General features: G+C 37.0%; 1 protein-coding gene across 2 annotated transcripts in view; it reads left to right on the top strand.

The window, feature by feature from the left end:
- PRKCE (protein kinase C epsilon) overlaps nucleotides 1-21,683 on the top strand; it is a 287,758-nt gene that overhangs the window by 90,255 nt on the left and 175,820 nt on the right. For both annotated transcript variants that reach the window (XM_031504268.2, XM_031504267.2), the window contains exon 2: nucleotides 7,893-7,956. In XM_031504268.2, the coding sequence (XP_031360128.1) occupies nucleotides 7,893-7,956 (64 nt within the window). The remainder of the gene's footprint in view (nucleotides 1-7,892; nucleotides 7,957-21,683) is intronic.

A 21,683-nucleotide genomic window follows, 5' to 3' on the forward strand; every position in this document is an offset into this window, starting at 1 on the left:
TGGCCAGGAAAAACTACCAGTCAATCCACGTACTTACAGGGACACATTTCATGATGGTTATGCAAGCATTGAAAAGTTGTCTACTCAGAGGAAGTATTATTGTAATTTAGGAGAAACTCCAATTATCTGGTTAAAGTAATTTAGGAAAAACTCCAAATACCATCATGTTTAGGTGATTCTTGATACTGAACAAATGTAGCATCTATGAGTTTGGCTTTGGCCTATGAGCAATCAGTTGTCTGAAATCATACTGTGGTAAGATAATTTGGTACCCTTTATCAGTATTTAACATGTAGTAATTGGCTAACCACTGTGTGCTAGCAGCCCTGACTCCCTGCTCAGTGTTTTTATTGCTGGGTATAAGGTAACTTCCTTTCTGGTCGCAGTTCTGTAGCATGGCTTTAAAAATGCCCCTAAGCCAAGAGAATGAGCATGTTTTAAATACTTTGTGACAGTTAATTATTTCCCTGTGGTTTGGAGAGTGCCACTGCACTAGTGCATTAAGAAATACATTTTGAAAAGCGTTGTGATGAAATTACAGGTCAGATCTTGCCACACAATGCAATTCCCCCACACAATGCAATTCCCTTCTTCTTAAATCAAATAACCATCTGTTTGGGAAAGTGGTTTTGCTCTGAAGAGTTTTTTTTCTTTCTTGAAATACATTTAGCAGATGTTTCAAGAGAATGGCTTTATGCAGGCTTTTGTTCAGTAGGAGGTTTGACTGTCTGTTCACTCAAGACGTCTAGTTGGGTGTTGCTCAGCCAAACTGAACTTGTACGCATTATACACGTTGTCTCTGAGCTTGTGTAGGTTCTTTGTATTTTATCTTCCTTACTATTGCTAAACTAATGCCACCTCCATTTCTAGTGTAGATACAGTTTTAGTAGAGTGAAAAAAATACTACATAACTTTGGCTTATTCTTCTGTCTTCATAAGGCTAAATGATGGAACACATTTACATCATCAGAATAACTATACTAGGTTAAATAAACCAACAAATAGCACACACTTGTGTCTGGGACACTCATGCTAGTGAGTTTACATTGACCTGTTCATATGCAGAATGCCTGGAATAGTTAGTTTGGGCAGCCTTATCTCTTAAGGTCATTGACTTATTTTCCTGCTCATGAAGAGATTTCTCTGTTATTGATTTATTTCCCTTTGTCATGAATAGTGATTGTAGGTGTTTAGAAACCCTAACCAGTTTGCCATATAACTCTTAAATACTGTAATAATAAGTAATACCTTGTACATACTCTCAACCTTCTGAAGCTTTCAAAGAAGTAAAGATAATCTCTTCCTTGCTTCAGCTCATAGAGTCAGAAACTTGGTTTCATGCAGTGACCCTTCTATGGTCATGCTGCTCGATGCCTTTGCAGTCATTTGTACAGCTTTGCTGTCTGTTACATGTAAATAGAGCCAATTGTCCAGGTTCACTTTCTGGGTTCTACAAGAAAATGAGCCCTGAACACCCTAGGCTCAGCACCATGGTCTGTAAAAGTTGTTGGTCCTTCTAACACATAAAAACGAGTGTGTTACATCTGATAGTGCAGATGTGCTTGTGCTCAGACACACGTGCATGCATCGCTGTGCATTCAAAAATGTTTCTTCTTTGCATTCAAAAATGTTGCTTAGGCACAACAAATCATGAAAGACCAAGGTGATAGCACATGTGATTCAGGACACCACAACTGAGTGTCAGTATATGCTTTATTAAGTTATGGAAGGATCCTTGTTTTAGAATTGTTTTCTGAATACTGTGGGTTATTTCAGCTGAATCTTGTTTCTCCCTGGCTGCTGCTGTTCTGTATTATGTCAGTGCATGTGTCTGGCACTGAAAAGTGTTTGATGTTTTCTGTAGGTCATGCAGGATGTTTGATGTTTCTTTGTTGACTTTGGAATATGGGTAAATAATTGATAGAATCCCCTGTGGCCAGAATTTCTGAACCTTTATGTATGTCACTGTGGTCAATTACAATGTGTCAAGCTGTGTTACGTTTCTCTCTAATTATAATAATCAAATATGTAATGTTCATAATGAAAGGCAGATTTGTGAACATTGTAGCAGTGCACTGACTCCGAATTTTCCTGCCGCCTTTGCCAGAAGAGCGAGAGGCTGGTGGGGTGATAAACATCATGGATGTACATGGAGAGTCAAGAAAGTTTCCTCATTATATTTCCTGGGTAATTTCTTTTGAAAGTCAAGTTTACTCATGTAATTAATGATGTAATGTGTAAAATTCTTAGTTTTCAGATACTAGTAATAAATAACATTTGCTCAGCTATTTTGCTGACCTTATGGACCTTATTGCAAACCTGTTCATTTCAGATGAGCTTGATAGTGATTCAGGTATAAAGGCTGGGGCAAGTTTGCAAGTTTAATCATACATCTGGCTGTTCCTTGGGTCAAGAGTTTGCGTCCATTACAATAATCATGGTGGGTTTGAAAGTTTTTAAATTACTTGGGCTCCAGTCATTTTGGCTATATTGAAAAGTATCACTGTTAATGTTTTATTTTCTTTTTAATAAGTTAAAATAGGTACTCTATTAGCTATTTGAATTGAAACACAAAAAATCTTGTGACTAAAGAACAAAAGACCAGCACAGACTTTCCAGTCATTTTCTACTAGATTATAACTGTTCTGATTTTCATATGCATTCTCATGGAAATAATATTTACCAAAATTAGTTAAGTACCTCGGAAACAAAAGACAGAGGAATGCCTCCCCTTCAGCCTTTGCAGCTATCAGCACTTTAAGCACAATCTCTTCCCTTCTTCTTTCAAAGAAGTGTGTTCAACAAGAGACTTTGCTACACTCAAGAAGGGTTAAACCATACTGACCTCCCAGGTCTGACATGAATCAAATAACCATCTGCAGTGATAGAGCATGTGCTCTGAGGTTTATGCATTAAGCTACCCAAATATCAGATAATCCTAGAACATCACAAGAAGAGGTGCAAAGCAGGTTTTATGCTTTAATTCTTTCTGTGGCTTATACAGTACATTTACATTTATACTGTTGCCAAAATCCTCAAGAGCTTTAGGTTTGAAGGGGTTGTGCTGTGTTCCATATACTGTCTAGCTAAGGAGGATCAGAGTAAGACTTTCTCATCCTTTCTGATTTTGGGAATTTCAAATTTTGCATTTGTCCACTCATTTTTTTATTTCAGATCTGGATTTATGTCAACGACTGTCCTTAAATTTCTCTTGAGACAGGCTGGCTTTTAAATGAGTACAGTGTCACTAAATCTCGGGTGACATCCTTGTGTTGGAACATTGGTGGCTGATGGACTCTGTCGTAATCAAAGGAAGCCCTATGGCAGTGGGGCACTGAGCCACTGAAGACAGTGGTTTGTCATTTGCTTACAACAGGTCTCAGTTTGTGCCATAGAACATGCAAAATCTGTGCTGATGCTGTCAAATGGAATGGAAAGAACACCCCCAAATTCTGATGGAATTATTCAGGCTGTACATAAAATCTCATTCATATTCAAATATCAAGCAGCAGTGCAACACAAGTAAATCCGTAGCATATTCTAATATTCTTAGTCCTTTTAAGATTAGAGAGTGTTTGGTTTCCTTAGAAAATCTTGATCTAAGAGAATTCTCTCCAAGTTATATGTTTTTAGGGGTGGGAAATAATGTCTTACACCTGAGAGGAGGAAAATGGTGAACTTCTAGCTGAGTTTAGGGCTCAGTTTTTCAGAACACTAAGGTGTTAAAAACTTGCAAAAACAAACCTTGAGGAAAAACAGGACCATTTTCACAATCTTCTGCATAGTTTGATTAAATTTTGCATTACTCCAGGTTACCAAAGATTTATGATCCATTGAAAATGCTGCAGAGAAATATTTCAGCATACTTTGTTTGGTATTGTTTTTACCAGTGAGTATTATATAAATGAAAAAGAAAAGAAATTGCATCCTAGATATGTACCCATTAAAGCTGTCTGAAAAAAGAGAAAAAAGAAGTTCTTGGTAGTGTTTGATACTGCTAGAAGACAGGATGTGTATTGCTGGACAAAGAGAAGCTTAACTGAGGAATAGTCCAGTGGGCAGTTTGAGCCTCCAGAGAGCAGAGTTCAGTTCTTGTTTAACCATAGCCTTCTTGTATTACTTGCCAGAAAGTCATTTAGTCTAGCTTGTGCCTTTGGGAGTATCCCATTTTGCATATGGCAAACTGTCTCAGATGGGTGTTGAAAATAAAATCCATTAATGACTGTGAAACTATATAAATGCCTTCAATATGCTGAAGCTTGGCCTTGGTTTCAACATGGTTTTTTTCCTCTGAAAATATGTCTGGTTTTATGGATGGTTGCCTTTTGTTCCCTGAAACAGGCTACTAATAGGTTTTATTCAGGCCTGGATTTTTTGGTTTCCAGCAATGATTGTACTCATCTCAGTATGCTGCCAGATTTTATTATTTGAAGAATATAGAAGTTGTTTAAATTACATTTTTAATTAATGTTACTTGCACATGCTAAAACTATATTTCAACAAAAGTCACAGAAATAGCATGGGTCAGTAAGAGGGTAAAATGTTTTGGTGATCAAAGATTTTGCTCATAGTTGTTACATCTTTTGCTGCATGTGGCAAATGTGACGTATGTGTGCAAGGCACATATTTTGCCATGTGTTTTGCTTACAGCAAAGCTGCTCTTTTATCAACTCCTCTGTCCTATCCCTAGTTTGCAACTTGCCTTGTTCCCTGTTTTCTTTTGAACAGTAATGTCTTTTTTAGATGTCTCCTCATAAGTTCTCTCTGCACGTATAAAAGCTAGGCTGCATTCGGAGAGAAGTATTTTTAGTCAAAGAGAAAGGTCGTAATCAGACTTGCTGTTCTCCAACTATTTCCATTGCTTTCAAGGATGCCTGTTCTAGTCAGCTGAATTAGGCCAGTCATTCTGTTTCTGGTTACATATGTCTAAGGGCATTTCACATGTGATAAGCTTTCATGACATTTGGTGAAAATGCATGGGAACTTTGGATTTTGGTGTATGCATCTTTTGGTACTTATTTACAGAATGACATTGCAGAATCTAAGCATAGCTTAATGCACAGACTGAAAAGAAAAAGCATGCATATTCTAGTATTTTGGAGGTATTTATGCCATTATGTTTCTAGGCATTAAATTAGATGTTTTTAATGTATAATTAAGATTGAATTGGTCCTTTTTTCCTCCATTTGTCTTGATACATGAAAGACCTGAGAAGGAGAGAAGGGTTCCTATAAGTCTAGGGTATTCTGCTTTTGTTGGGGTCTTCATATGTAGGGTTAGCTGTGACAGCTGAGCTGCTGGCTTCTGGCAAAAGTACTAATTATATGACTGATAAGATTATCAGTGCAAGTACTCACTGAAATGAAATGTGAGTATTTAATGAATCTAAAAATAAGAATATGTCCATTTCATTCTTACTGGCATTTGAACATACGAAGACTGAAACATGCTTTCTTTGTAAAAGAGACTTTCTTCTATAAATGGTTCATTTTTCTTAGAGCATCAGCAAAATTTCCAATTCAAAATCATTAAGCATCACTTCTAATAAAATGTAAATTGAAACAGTCTACTTGCTGGGTAATGGAAACTTGGTTTCAGGCCTCCAGTCTTTTTCTTGAGTTGCTTCCAATACTGTTTGTAATTAAAGGGGCAGAACAGAGATTTTGTGATGGTGGTCAGTAACTTGTCCAGATGCCTGATTCTTCTGCGGAGATGATGTTGGGGGTTTATGTGTGTGCGTGCACAGTGGGATTTGAACTGCATAAAGTATTTTACTGAAAGCTTAACCAAACAGTGTATAGTGCTGATACAAACAGAGCATTAGACATGTCTGTCTTTAATACAGCCATCTGTTGAGTGCTATAGCATTTTTTCAAAAGCCTCCCTCAGCATAGACATCAAAGTCTATTCACGCACCTGTGCTTCTGATCTTCTAATATTTTTCTTATTTAAAACTGGCAAAGTGAGAGGAGCAGTATTTCAAGATCAGCAGCTTTATTTAAAACAAAACTCAAAAAACCAAAAACTTCCCCAAAAACTCCCTCACAAAACTCATGTTGCCAATTCAGGAATTGTTAAAAACGTCTTTTTTGGATATTCGACACTATTATTTATAAAAAAACCAGACACCCACGCTTTCATTTTCCTCTCCCTTGGGTAACCCCTGGCCTTGCTGACATTATTTCCTGCCTGGTCTATTTACAATACAGCCGCTGAGATCATTTTCTTGATCCGCTGGTCCGATGACATCAGCAGGACCCGTGAACTCTTCTCCCGGCCCTCTTGGAGGACTGTGGTCAGTGGAAGGAGGAGCTTGCATCATGTTGATGCATTCAGCAACCATGTCCTGAAAGAGAGGGAAAAGCCTCTCTTGTCAAGTCCTCTCAGGTGATGAGAGAAACCTGGAGACAAAATAGGCGGCCCCACGGGGCTGCCCACTTGAAGTAGGCTGGCAAAGCCTGGCATAGCCATGGTGTTCTGGTGTCCCCTCATTTACTCGCTCATTTGTGAAGCGCCACAGGTTGGTCTCCTGTTGTTAGTGTGATCTCCTGCTGGCCTGGCGCTGTACCCTGATGTCCCCTGTGGCAGGAGAGGGTCAGCTCGGTGTCACCTGCTGGCATGGGGGAGGCAAGGCCGCCTTCCCCTGCTTTGGGAGGGGAGGCTGTGGTGAGGAGGGAGGGAGAGCGCCCGTTCCCAGCCACAACCTCTGCGTGCAGGTGCCTCAGAGCAGCAGCAGCAGCGTTGGGCAGGTTCTGGGGTTCCTGCTGAGAGAGCAGAGCACCCATCCCTGCCTGGGTCTGGCCCTGCCTGCCCCCATCCCCAGCAATGGGTCTGATGGACAGGCTGGGGCTGCCCTGGTGCCTCCTTGACCACCTGCTCCTGTCCGGAGCAGTGTGACACAGGACAGGTCCTGGCACACAAGGTCCCTTGCAATCTTACCTCTGTGGTTTTCCTACTAAAATAGGTTGAAAATACAGTATTAATGTACAGAACATCACATAATTCAGGCTCTGAAATCATGTGATGGTAACTGCTGTGTTAGAGTAGAAGCTACTGATTACATAATATTTTAGTTACAGTTTTATTTTTCAGAGATGTGTGGCAGAAAAATAGTTTTTAATTTGTTGTGTGTACCATTAAGATACTCAAATCCAACAATATTTAGATTTGCTGATGAAACTTGTGATAAAATACAGGAAGATCTGTAATATGTGGTGCCTAAACTGGAGCTTATTCTCATAGCCTGTGAAATCTGGGAAGTACAGCAGCTTGATACTGAGCACCTGTATTTCATGCTGAGTGAAAGTGATCTCCTCATGGGTACAGACTCCTTAAAATCCACCAGAATGGTGCAGAAATAAACAAATTTTGTGTTTCAGAAAAAGAGCATAAAGCATGTATTTCTTTCTCCCAGTGAGGACACAAAAGGGGTATTATAAACACGTGTTAACCGGCTGTATGAACTGTGTGTGTTCATTTCCTCCATTCTGTGACCAGAGCTGATCTGTCTTGCTGTCACAGCGTGTTTTCCACATTTGTATATCTGGGCTCAGTATAAATAACAGTAAAAAACTTGCTCAGTTGTGGCACCTTTTGATTTTCTTTAAAATAGTGGCACAAATATATGTCGGAACAGTACATTAAATATTTGAAATGTAAAATTCACTGAGCTCAAGCTTTCCAAGCGTGCACACTTCTTTTTTATTCCAGTGAAGGTGCAGGGCCCTCAGCACCTCTTTGCAAAAGGAGGCTGTATTGGTGCAGAATGTGTTCTGCTTACACCTTGACTTTGTGAGGTTTGGAAACTTCTTGTTTCCTGCATGTGCAGTCACTTGCTTTGGGAGCCATTCTAAGTTTGATTTTTTTTTTTCTTTTTCTCTTCTTGATTACAGATTGACTTGGAGCCAGAAGGGAGAGTTTATGTCATCATAGACCTTTCAGGATCATCAGGTGAAGGTAGGGACTTCCAATATTTTATCTTACTCTTTCATGAATGGAATCTCCAAGGGTCTCTGCAATGAAAGTATTGGAAGAGGTGTGTGCTGATATCCTCAAATCTGTATTAGCTCAAGTTAAAATGAGCACATTTTGTTCTCTGCCTTTGAGTCAGTAAGCAAGTTGCACTTCATCTTACCCTGTTAATCACTGATGGTAACAATACCAACTAAAATGACCATAATGAAATGATCATATTTAGTAGTGCTAATTTCCAGAGGAAACTTCCAAATTCCTTAGTTTTTGGAAGAATACTAACCATTGTGTAGATAGAAAGGATAAGATGTCAAAAATAAGGGACAGGAATTTATTTGCTTTTAAAATTATTCTAATATTTGGTATTTTTCCATTTCAAGTAAAATAATGACCAGAATATTGTAATCATATGAGGTGTTTTTATTTTTATGGCATAGCAGTTACATGTTGGAAAATACCCAAATATGGAACAGAAATATTTATTACATTCTTAAGAAACATTCTAAAAATAATTTTCTGCTGTCTATGGTAGGAATAAGATAATATATGAAGAAGCAAATCTGTGTGCCTTAGTCATGCACTTGGTGACAGCCTGTCTGCCAAAATGGCCTAGATGATTGATTATCTTAAATTATGTCCAGCAATCAGCTTTGATCAGCTTCCCCCAGTAGCTCGTGGAGTTCACTGAAATGAGGTTATCGTCAGTTCACAGTACATAAAGAAGATTCACATGAACCCTGACAGGAGCTGAAACCAAAAATGCTATGAAATGAAATTATTTTGCCTGGCACAGTGGAGAAACGGCAGAAGAGCATGTTTATCTTTCTGTTCTTTATAATGAATTGCTGCACTCTAACCAGCTATGAGGAGTAGCTTGCAAAAACACATATTGCTATAAATCCTGAATTTTGAAAACAAACTTTATCTTATAGCCTCTGTTTGTACCTACATAAAATGTGCTCTATCATTTTTTTCTTCCTGCATATTGAAGAAAATATCAATTAAATAGTAGTTTCCACATATCTTTCTGACTACCATGACAGTGATCAGCTGAAATGTGGTTCAAGGCACTGGTGTGATTCTGCCATAGATCTAGATGTTCCACTGATAGCTAATTGATACCCGGGTGAGCCTGCTGTTACTATTTCATCCTGAGATGCATTCAAGTGTGTTAGACTGTCAAAAGGCAGGAAGAATGGTGTTATGAGGTTCTTCAAAAGTGGTTTAAAACTCTCTAACCTTTTACAAGGGAAAGTAAAAACTGGCTATCCTATATGTCTCCTTTGTTATGTGCTACACTACCCTGTGACACTTGAAAGAGACTTGGAAAGAAATTTGTGTCACTACAGTAGCATTGGTGGGGAACACACAAATGGAAGCAGGCCAGTGAGGAAAAACAGCTTATGGGAAGCCCTCAGGAAGATCAAGAGGATTTAGTTGTAGGCACACAGTTTGTGGTCATTGGCAGTGGGACTGCAGCCAAGCCTCATCCCCAGTGGGCACAGCTGTGAGAAACAGGTGAACAGCACTGACAGCAATGAGCCACGGAGAGCCGAGGTGCACTGACCAACCACCAAAGGGAACAGAGGGCACACAGGTGCAGAGGATGAACCGTGAGGGCATAAAAGGCTGGGCTAAAGAACACAAGCAGATGCTTGAAGGCTTCTGGAGGGGTATGAGGTTGCTCTGTATCGGTTGAAGCTTTTCTGCTATTGTACAGTAACGCTCTGCGTGTCATGGCTGTCTCAGCTGTGACATATGCTGTGATATTTAGTCGAGGTAGAATTTAATTTGGTAGAAATTGGAGAACTTGGTACACTTACAAAATGCAATAGAAATTGTATATTTTTGAACTTTCCCATGCAATTAAATAACTAGAAGAAGAGAAGTATTGTGTAGAAGTATTGTGAAGTTCTCTAGAGGGGTTCCAGTTTTACTCACAAAAGAAAGCAGACTAGGTTTATTCAGTGCTTGTAAGCAATTTTTATAATGATACTATGGAATCTTATTATGGGGCTGTTTTATTAGGACTGTTGCCTGAGTAATTTTGGGTATTTAGTTGTGTTATTGAAGCACCTAGTTTAACATAACAACTATGTGCATCCTTGTGTAGTGAACAGAAACACCTAGACCACAAGGAAAGCAGCTTATTCTGCATGTTTCAAAAGTAACCTCTTTTATTTTATGTACATATATACATAGGTAAAGATAATGTACCTGAGAGGTATTTTATTAATTCAATGGGCCAGTTCATTGTAGTTGATCTGTATTTCTTGAATATGAAAGGAATATGAAGTTGTACTTGGTGCATCACTTTTGAGTGGCATGTGTTGGTTGAAGTGATTGCTGCTCTTGACTAAATTTCTGAACCAGGATCTTGTTTTTTGCACTCCAGTTGTCGCTGTGAATAGCAAAAGTACATAGTAATCTTTTCATGATGCACAAATGGGTATTACTCTTTCACCTGGAATTTTGGAGGGGGAAAATAGGCAATTTATGAAAATAGAAATACTCATAGCAACAATTTTAACTGAAGGAAGCAATCAAGTTGCATGTTTCTTGCAAAAATGTGCTATATACACTCCATCCACTCTTGTCTGTAATGCTGTGTACTGAAAATTGGACTTGTTTCTCCAACGTTATATAAGCAGGTTTCTAGTTACCAGCAGTCAGTAATGTGACACATCTAAAAGCTTTTTCAGACAGGAATCTAAGTTCTCTTTTGGTATAATTGACTTAAGATTAGTTCAATCCATTTGGACAAAAACATTGTTCTCTACTATACTGCCTCTAAAAGGCAAAAGTCCTATTTGTCCAAGTGAGCTCTTATGTGAGTAAATTGGTATATAAATTGAAAGTAAGTTTATGTTGTTATCATATACCTCTTAGAATCCAATTGCCACTTAGTCCCAGCTGCCAGATTGCTTATCCCTCTGCACTATTTGCATTTGTGTGGCAAAACAATGGCAACAGTTATAAGCTGACTTCCTCAACAAAAGCACATGATTCCTGTTCCTCCTCTCCCCCTTGTCTAAGCTGAATCATTCATGGACTTGTGTGGCTTAGGTGTGCAGAACAGATGGAAATCTGGTAGATTAAAAAGGCAGGTAAAGGGAACTTCTGCCTCTCCCTAGGTAGAAACAGACTTGTTGAGCATATCAATATCAGCATCTGGCCAATATTTTTACATGGAGCTAGAGAAAGAACAGTAGAGTTGCTGGCTTTGCTACTTGAAGTTTCCAATGGATTGTTCAAATTTCAGGCAATTTAGTTTTGTTCTGAAAAAAAAAATTCTAGAACTTGCTTCCATTCAGTTCTAGTCTTTAAAGCAGAAAAGGATTGGAAAACACAGGTGCTGAAGTCTAAGCAGTGGAAAGCAAGCTACATGAAAAGCCCTCACAAGAGCAACAACAAACCCAAGAGGAGTGTTTTTATCTTCACCTTTTTACACTAATCCTGTTTTGGAACAGCTTTATAGTTTCTGAATGCTAAAATAAATAGTTACTCATCATCCCTATCAGTGCAGAAACAAGCAATCTTCTGTAAATTCGGTAGTAGGAACTGTCCAGCCCACATACTGAAAAGAAAATGCTAAATAAACTGTTTTTCACACAGACGGTGATGTTCTCAAAAGTTAGGATTTAAATTTTTCTACTAAAACATGAAGGTTTCCATATTGTGCTTCCAAATCTGTTCTGCAAAATAATTTACTGTTTTGGTGATGTTGACATAGGAAGAGGGTGAGAAAACAGCTCTTAAAATAACTCTTCTTAATTCTTCATTTGAAACTATGTAAGCACTATTTTTGTAACACCTGTGAGTCAAATCTTTACCCTTCCTTTGCCAGAACTGATCTGCAAGGTTATTTAACTTCTCTAGGTTTACTTTATTTAAAACAGGTCTGTGCATTTAGAGTAAATCTGTATTTGTTTTCTGTGAATGGAAGCAACTGTATCTGTGGAACCTTCCCAAATATAGATATGCGCTAAGGTGTCTATTCACAGCCTGAAATAACTGCAACAGTTAATCGATAAAGTTCTATTTATAATTTTAATTATTTGGTTGGATTTCTTTAAATCTTTTTAAGTGCTTAAGGAACTGCCTGTCCAGAACTTTAAGAGACATTTCAAAAACAAATCACTTTGGTCAAACAAGTAAATGTGGCTTCTCAGAGCCTGACACACCAACAGTATGAGCTGGAATTTGGAACATAGATATGTACTGTGCCATATGCAAGCACATAGCATCTTTAAGCATTTCTGATAGCTTGCTTTTGGGAGACCAAATCAGATTGTGGGTGGTTGCATTTATTATTCTACCAGAATAGTTTGTCAGTCTTGCAAAGCATGCAATCAGTCAATTCTGCTGTTAAGTAAACATTTAGTTTATAAGAAAAACAAAGTTTATAGTAGGCTGGTGTTTGTAAAAAGGAATTAGCGTGGAAAAGATCCATTGTATTTATTCTCTTACTTTGCAAACTACAGCTAGTGATTGCACAGGTTTTTAGTCTTGAGTCTTGACCTTCTTCCTGGGCTATGGAGAAGGATGTGTCTGTATCAGTCTGTCAGTGAACAGGAGGATCTGCAAGACTTGCTGCCTTATTCATTTCTTCAGTGCTGCTTGTTGTGCAAGGTCATATTGATTTTCTATATTAATTCAGTGTTGCTGTAGTGTATGCACTATTTCTGTACTGAAGTGTACTCACTAACTTTGTTATTGGCATGCTTTGGCAGTGTCTATTTTTTTTCATCTTTTTCTTTTAGTTCTTACAGAGCTTTGTAAGTAAAGTTTTTTTGAATTATTTGATAAATTCTTAAGAACTCCAGTATAGCAGATTAGAATCCAAATGCAGGCTAAAGTTTAAAACTTAACTAATACGATGATGCAATGATTTGATTTCCAAACTGGAGTAACAGATGGCCCTCAAATGGGTAAGAGATGTAAATTGCTGGAGGAATAATTAAAAATGTTTTCAGCAAAGTCAGTTTTATATGTACTGAAAGACAGGTGCTGCTATATTTAAGAGCTTGTGACCTGCCTGCTGCATTTGTCATTGAAGGTTTCTTTTTTCTTTGAAATTACTGGTTTGTATGGGACACAAACATAGACTTGCAGAAGCTTTCTGCCAGTTTAATTCTTAAGTTACCATTTGAAATATTTCAATCTTATATCAACTGTGGACAACTTCAGAATGACCTTGACATATCAGTTTTCTTTCTTAACTGTGTCTATTATAGGTAACATGTAATACAAATTTAAGAACTATTCAAAACTCTTTCTGTGTTCTATGTCTAATTACTTGTAATGATTATTTACCATTGTTAGGTATTTGCATTATGGAGTTGTCTTTCTATAAAATCACAGATTCCCCATTTTTGAGTGGGCAGTTGAATTGCAATAAAATACCACAGCTTCTAATACATTCCTCTTCAGATTCATCTGGTTGTAAGATACTAAAATTGCACAAGATGAAGAACCATAAGGTGATATTTTACAGTAAAGCCTGCTAGCTGAAGTCATAGTATTTTGTGAATGGAAACAATTTTTTTACATTTATTATCTGACCTTTTTACATTGAAATAGAAAAAAAAAAAAAAATGTCCTTAGAAGTCAGCACCAAGTTCTGTATTTAACATGTAATTCAAAATATATGAATTTGTAGGAGGTTTTCCAGTTCTTCTTAGCTCATTTACGTCAAGGCTCTCAGGTTTGTAAATACAGTTATTGTTGATTGGTATGTCAGGACAGAAGGTCTGCATGAAAAATGTATTAGTAGAAGCAGAGAATGATTCTTAATGCCCTTTTTTTGTCCCATACTTGATAGATCAGTAACATAGGTACAGCTCGTTAATCAAAATATCCAGAGGATTTGTTTCAGGCATTCAACTTCAGTAGAATTGATATAGCAAGAAAAGTTGCATTTCTGTTCTGTGTTGTAGCATCCTTTTGCAAAAATCAAAATAGAAAAATATTTTCACAAAAAATATCCCGCAGGATACAAACTTTCTCTACAATTCCTCTTTGCCAGTGCTTTTCCTTGAAGTACTTGTAGTTGTCATTATCATCATTAATTCTGCTGCTTGTGCTATGAGGGCTCAGTGAATGAGATCTGGTTGTGCCAGGCACTGTTTGAACAGAGAACAGTGAAAGGTGCTGAATCAGAGATCTCCAAATCTGAATCAGGAAGCATGTTTGCTTGGTTGTTTCAGGAATTTGTGTTACTGAAGAGTAGTGGTTTCTTTCACTAATATCTTCTATTGCAAATATAATTTTACAGGCTGTTTGTCAGTTCCTTGTAGCCATCAGCTGCTGATCTTGGGGTGATGAACAGGCAGTGAGAGAATTCTCGTGTTTTTTCTGAATTTATGGATGAAGAAACTTTTTTTTTTTTTAATAACTCATTCACTTACAGTAAATGCATGGAAAAAAGTCACAGTCATTATAGGTTCACTATTAAAAACTTCTTGTCTCTTATTTTGCTCCCCAGAATTTGACTGAGCATTCAACTTGCACTCATTTTTACTTTTCTCTGTATGTTAATATTTGAGAAGATGCTGAGTGTTGGAAATGTCTTAGGCAGACCCCTAGGGAGTCTGGGGAGGGCCAGTGGTTTAGTCACAGTATGGATCTCTCAGAGGGGACTTAAGGAGCTTCTGTAGCTTTTCCAGAGATGTAGGTGAAGCAGAAAGGATCTGCACAAAAAGACCTGTTGTGGCATTGGAGCAAGCAGTCTTGAAGTAGTAAAATGTAAAGTATCTGTAAAGTAAGGATAATGTTTGACATCTGTGAAACTATTTACTGAGACTCGGCAAGCCACTTGAACATTACATTTTTTTAGATTCAAGGCTGATGCTTTTGCAGGGAATTAAAATAATCAGAAACTATGTGAACAGGACAGTGGTGAACTGGCAATGCTAACTGGTCAGTTTTTGTCTTCAGTCACTTGACTCATGTAGGTTTGCAAGTTAGAGCTCTTCCACACAGCTTCCCCTAGAAGTTCTTGGGAATATCATGTGCTCAGGGAGATAGAGGGTTTGAAGTGTCAATATTTTAAAGCTTTTCTCTCTTCCTGCTGTAAAGCAAAATACCCAGTCAGAAAAACCAGGCACACATTGATTGCTCTGCTTTGTTCAGTCTCAGTAAGAAGGACTTCAACCTAAGATATAATTTCACATTTTTATTCACAGCTTGGATAAAGGTAGAGTCCTACACTGGCTTTTTGGCTTTCCTTCTGCTGGTTTCTGTGCTCTAAGAGAAAAACAGCAAACAATAACAACAGGCTTAACCACAATCTTCCTTTTCAAAATTCCTTATGTAGCATATCAACTGAGAACCTATTTCCTTTGAAGCTTTGGTTTTATGTAGATAGGGTTTGGGGAATTAGTTTTCCCCCCCATTCAGGTTTTCATTTCTTCACTATCAGATCAGCACTCATTCAAACTATAACTGAGAGGAAAGGTTAAAATCAAAGAAACAAACTGATTTGTGAGTTTTTTTCCTTCTGCTATACCTTTATTTTCTTTTCTTAGGAGGAATAATGCAAAGCTACTACTACTATGCTTTTTATCTTGAGTATTATTTGGTTTAAATATAAAATACATCAGTGCTAATGTGTGAATGCTTAGTACAAAAAAGTTTTTTCCAGGTTGTTTTTCTCTTTTTGAAATTATTTATCTTTTTTATGACTTTTTTTTTTTTTACAACTATAAGAAATCTTTAACCATCCAGATATCAAGTTTCTAGTTTGGCTTTTTTGTTTTTTTAAGCAAACCAACCAATGAAATTCAAAATCCACCAAAAAGCTTCCCAAGCATTGCTTTTATACCATTATGGAGATTTTTAGGTTGCATTGCCCAGTCAGACAACTTCTTCCTCTCAAATGAACCACTCTAAATCTCTTATTTTCCCCCAGTCTCTTAGAAAATGTCAGTAGATAACTGGAATACCTGACTCTGGTGTATATTTGCTGTTGGGTGCAGTAGGTGATGTATTTCTTCTGATACAAAATTTCACCCATTGGTATCATGGCATCTGAGAGCAGACATTTTAGTGTTTTTACCCAAGTGACAATAACTGGAAAGCCTGAGAAGAGGAGCTGTGAAATAATAGGCTGAGTTCATGTTAAGTTTTTGACTCTTGCCAGTTGACACTGACTTGAGTAATGGCCCAGGCATTTATCTGGGAAAATGAACCTTGCAGGTTAACAGTTAAACCCCAAATTTCCTTTTAAAGGTATCTGTGCAGACACAAATCAGCACTTGGTGACAGTTCAGTCTGTTAGTGCATGAGCCTTTTAAACTGCACTGCTCAGTGTAGAGGTTCTCCAAAGGGTGCTTATATAAATTTAACTTTGTGTGGCAAATGCCTTCATAAGGAACATCTCTCCATGGATTTATAGCCATCCCTTGGATTGCATCCAGTTAGCTGATTGAACATCTGGTAAGCATTGTGTGTTTGTACTAAGCCCTTACTGTATAAAGCTGGCTTGAGTTTTTCAGGCAAAGATCAGTAACCTTTCCTTGGCAGACTTTTAGCCACTTGCCAAAATAAATGCTTTGCAGGCAGCAAGACATAGATAGAAGATTTGGCTTAAAGGCACCTTCATATTGTACTGGAAGAGTTTGTACTTTCTTAAAGAAAACTATGTTAGACTGGAAAAGGATTGAAACTCATATACATACCATGTTCTCAACTGCTGTAGCTCTCTTTTCCATTTATGTGGTAAAAGCTCTGATTTCCATATGTTGGGTTTTTTTTTGTTTTGTTTTTTGTTTTTTTAACAAAATCATGCAGGGCCTTTGGAATAGGAATGTTTAATTTTATCACTCCATATGCCTAGTATGTTTTTTGAAGAAAATGGGAGAAATGTATCACACTGAAAGCTATAGTGGTGTTTTCATACATAAGTGAAGCATGATCTAGTAGTAAGTTTTCAAATATAAATATATTTTGTGAAATCTGTATGGCTAGCTATTTCATAATAGAAGACAACCTGGGTGAGTCCTACACTCACTGTATACTGTGATGTGGAAAATGCATATAATATTAGAACTTGGGGTGCAACTTTTTTGTTGCACTTCATTAAATACATAACCTCTACTCTTATGATTTGTTACTGTTTTGCTCTACACTTTTGCTGGTGCAGTAATATGCTCTGAATAGATTTTTTCCCTCTTTCCCAGCAATAGTGAAACCTATTTATTGTTAGGGTAATTGAGGCAAAAGGTCTTGGTATAAGATATTCTGATTAATCGGCTAGAGAGTGGATAAATGAGGAAATACACACATTAAACACAGGTCTAGCCACATTCCTGGATATTCCATGCTTCAGCTGTATTATGAAAACTTACTTGTTCTGTGAATAGCATGAACCAAATGCCTTCAACTTAGCCTGAAAATCTACTACTGTTTTTAAAATACAATTTTTACAGTAGTATAAACAGCTGGAGTGTCAAAAATCTGTATTCTTTAAATATAGTCTTGAAAGGTCAAACTATATGAGGCTTTTTGTGAACTCTCTGTACCTGTGGTGGGAAAAGTTGTTTTGCCACTGTAAAAGGCAGTCTCTGGAATTAAAAATGACTGTGTAAATCTTGCTTCACTTGCAAGTTAGGGTTTTTAAAAGGAAGCTGCAAAGTTCAAAAAGGAAGATTAAATACTTTCATTATTTTTCACAATTTTTAGAAGGGCAATACTAAGGGCAATACAGCAAGCTGAGATATATACTCCAAGCCCTACCTGCTACTTTGTCTCCTTTTTTTATTCTATTCTTCAGTTTGCATTCACTATTTCTGCTGTATGTCTTACATGTATTTATCAAAAAAGTGAATTATAGATGATAGATGTCAGGAATAATGTAAAATATAGATTTTTTTAATGTGCACTAGCAGCTTTAACAAACAAACTGACAGATACTTTAGACTTGCAGCTATTGTGTGCTGTGTGGATCCTTGAATTCTTGTATAGTATGGATGAAGGATATTTTTAAGGAAATGATACTTCTGTAACATCTACACACATGCACACACTAAGCTTAAGCATTGATAAATGGTCAAATAATACCAGCATCAAAATACTCAACCTGAATAAATCTGAGGAATTTTAATAACTCCAGGTTGCACCAGTGGGGCTCCATCCTCCAAGAAAGGTGAGATTAAAAAAAAAACAAAACAAAACCTTATTTATATTACAGTATTGTCAAGGAATGCTAAGAAATAGTCCTTTTTTTACTCCTCTGTTATAGTTTCCAGATCAGTACCTGGAAACAGGATCTTTCCAGTGAATTTTGAAGCATTTTATTAGACTCGGTGTTTTTAGAAAATCTTCAATATACAGCATTTTTTAACTTCACCATGAAGTCTGCTGTGCTGTGAATGGTGCTATTTAAAGGAAACATCTTCCATTGCAATTCATGAACATTCTGTAGTAGATAAAAATGACCCAGGGTATTTGTTCACCTCTACCTAAAACACTGGAAGCAGCTGTACTTCTCCTTTTCAGAGCAATGTAATCATTTACATTTGTACAGCACTACTGTAAGGCAAGACAGGAAGAAATAATTTTATTTCCTATTTAGACTTGAGAAAAATGAAACTCTGTGAATGTATAATCATCTTCAGACTTTGGTCATGGTTCTTCAAATCCTAGATATTATGCTGTAATAGGTGTAAAACGTAACTATAGTGTGACAGACCTGGAAACATCTCGTGTTCTGTTTGAAAGAATGCCCATCTAACAGTCCAGTTCTCCTGGTAATCCTGTGTCAGGACTTTATTTGGGGCTTGGTAAAAATCAGATATCTCTGTGGAATTGTCTTCTCATTTAAAGAGAGCTCCACAGGCAGAGGTGAGAATTTTAGAATCAGGTTTGATGCTTTGCCTCAGGCAAAGCATCAAACCTGATTCTAAAAGTCCTTTGCATTTCAGTTGACAAAGTAAACCAGCAATGCACTGCTATGTGTTCAATTAGCATTATATTTAATATTCAGAAGCAGAGTTCACAAATATTTTGGTGCTTCATAAATGTCAGCATGAGAGTCACACATCATCCCTGCTGAACAGAGAAAAAGAGAAGTAAAAAGGTCTCATTTGCTGCAAATGCAGGAAGTAAAATTTAAATAGCCAGGAGTTATTTTAATTTTTCAACTACAGCACCTTGAGTTTCAATATCTGATTGACTTTGGTTTTAGAATAGTTTGTGGACTAAACAAGTTTTTCTTTACTTTTAAATGCTTTAAAGTGTTTTTGACGAAAAGTAGAGTTGAAGTTTATAAATAATTCTAAGTGATTTCTATAATTCATTTGTATGCACTCCATAGTTGCAGCAGATTTTGGGAATATCTATAATGGCAGATATTTGGTTTAGAGCATGCAGTTTTTGTGTGCTCAGAGTTTTTTGAGTGAACAGAAATAGTTATATTAAATACACTTTGAGACTTGTGCAAATACAGTACTTCAGGCAAGGTAATATTAATGCTAAATATTAATAAAAATAATGAACCCATTTTATTATAACATTTTTGAGTCTGGGATTGTTTGGTTAAACCCCATAATTGGAGTGATCTGTACATTTGCCATCCTGACTTTGGGCAAGGTTCTTCAGTTTTCCAGAGAAGTTTGTTAATGCACTGGAGTGTCTCTGTTGTGCTGCAAAGCTAATATAAGTAGAAGCATTCCTTAAAAGAAAGAGCTTTATAAAGACTTGAGATTTAGATTTGTATCTTCTCTTGAGTTAACTGCACACTCTAAATTGAAAGACTAGAAAGCACACTTGGTGATGTAATGAGCTTGCACTTAATGAAAAGCATTTATCCCTGTTTCAAATAGTAAATAAATTTTTAGGCTGGGGGAGGTGTTGTGTATTTTAAGGATTCATTGTTGTTAAAATGTTTTTGCTGTCTATAGTTCCTAAGTTATAGTCAAGTCCTTTTTCAAAATCCTCTCTCAGAGCATTTTACTGAATACAATACTTTGTGTACAAATGCAGGAGTTATTAGTCAGTAGGTAAACTTCTAAATTTGACAGTGACAAATTGACCATTAATAAAAAATAATTCTTGGGGATTTTTTCCCTAGTGTGTGGTGGTGTACTGGATTTCAAATCTGATTTTAAATGATCAAAGTCAAAGTGAAACAGAAGCTGATTCAAGTTGTGCTCGGGGAGGTTTTGGTTGAGCATCAGGAAAAATTTGTACATCAAAATAAGCTGCTCATGAAGTGGTTGGGTCACCATCCCTGAAGGTATTTAAAAGACCTGTAGATGTAGCACTTAGGGACATGTGTCTTTTTAGTCGTGGATGTGGCAATGCTGGATTAGTGATTGGATGCAACATCTTAAAGGTATTTTTCAGTCTAAATGAGTCTATGATTTTATGAAGACTCTACTAACTAATGATTTCAGGATTTGAAGATTCAAGTTCTTTAATTATAGTTTGTTTGGGTTTTGTTGTTTTGGTTTGTGTTTTTTGTTTTGAATAGTCAGTTTCATTCCAGGCCTTTATTACTAGAGAGCAAGAATTCTGCATACTTAGGGAAAAATCACATATGTAACTTATATAAGAAATATTTTACTTACTCATGTAGTCTTTGTGGGATACAATCAGTACCAGAAATTTCATCTCTTGTTAAGATACTGCTTTGGAGGGTTTGACAGGGTCATTTCAGAAGAATGTGTACCTTACTATAAGTTATTTAACTCCTCTTAGGTAGATTAAGCATTTCCCTTATCTGTGCCTCAGTGTGTGACTAAGTGATGCAAGAAAATCCTATGTTGTTCAAGTACTTTTCCTAATTTTTTTGACTGGGAAAAGGGGAGGGAGACTTCACAGGTGCAGTAATACCTTGTTTGATGCTTTCTCTGAGGGAACTCACAGCATTTCCACCAGGATAGCCAAGCCACTTGCCACATTAGGTTGTGGTCCAGCTATTCATGTTTCTGTTTCTTTGCACCGTTACTTACAGCTTTGTAATTCTGTATTGCACCAGAAAGGCTGACTTGGGCTATGAGCTGTGAAATAGCATGAGCCTGTGTCTCTGTGGTTTTTCCTGGATCTTGGCAGGCATTATTGGAACTCTTGTCACTGACTGGACAGATCACTTGAGTTGTCATTGTGTTTTCTGACAAACTGAGAATAGGAATACGGTGAAATATTTGGAATGGGAAATACAAAGATCTTTCTTCTATGCCAGTTTAGCTACACAGAAAGAACTATGGAAAGCACTGGAGAGTATTTAATTTTATTGCTTCTGCCTTTAGAGGAAAATAATTACAAATAACCTTGTGAAAAGCTGGTGCAATGAATACTGTCCAATACATTCTACACAGTTTCTCTGCAGTCTTCATAGTTTTTTCCTAGTGAACAGAACTCCTGATTCAGTACATAGTAAGAGTAGTCAAAGCAGTTTTCCTTTGTTGTGTATATTGCAGACACACAGACTATAGAAGTTATAGCTGAGAACTTGCATCTTCTTAATTTCTTTGTCCAAACTCTTTTAACAATATAAAGTATTAAAATGGAACTATCATGTTACCAAATTATTTTTCTGAATCGGGAATACCAGATGCTGTTGAAGTAACAGCTACCATCACTCAGGGTTGTATTTACATGATAGTTTCATACTGAGTCCTTGTAACAATACTGCTACTGCCAACATTACTGGTATTAAAGGACTGCATGAAAAATTGAAAGAGGGTTGGATTTGCCATAGCACAATT

The sequence above is a fragment of the Lonchura striata genome, chromosome 3 (assembly GCF_046129695.1).
Source record: "Lonchura striata isolate bLonStr1 chromosome 3, bLonStr1.mat, whole genome shotgun sequence".
In the NCBI taxonomy this organism is placed as follows: Eukaryota; Metazoa; Chordata; class Aves; order Passeriformes; family Estrildidae; genus Lonchura; species Lonchura striata.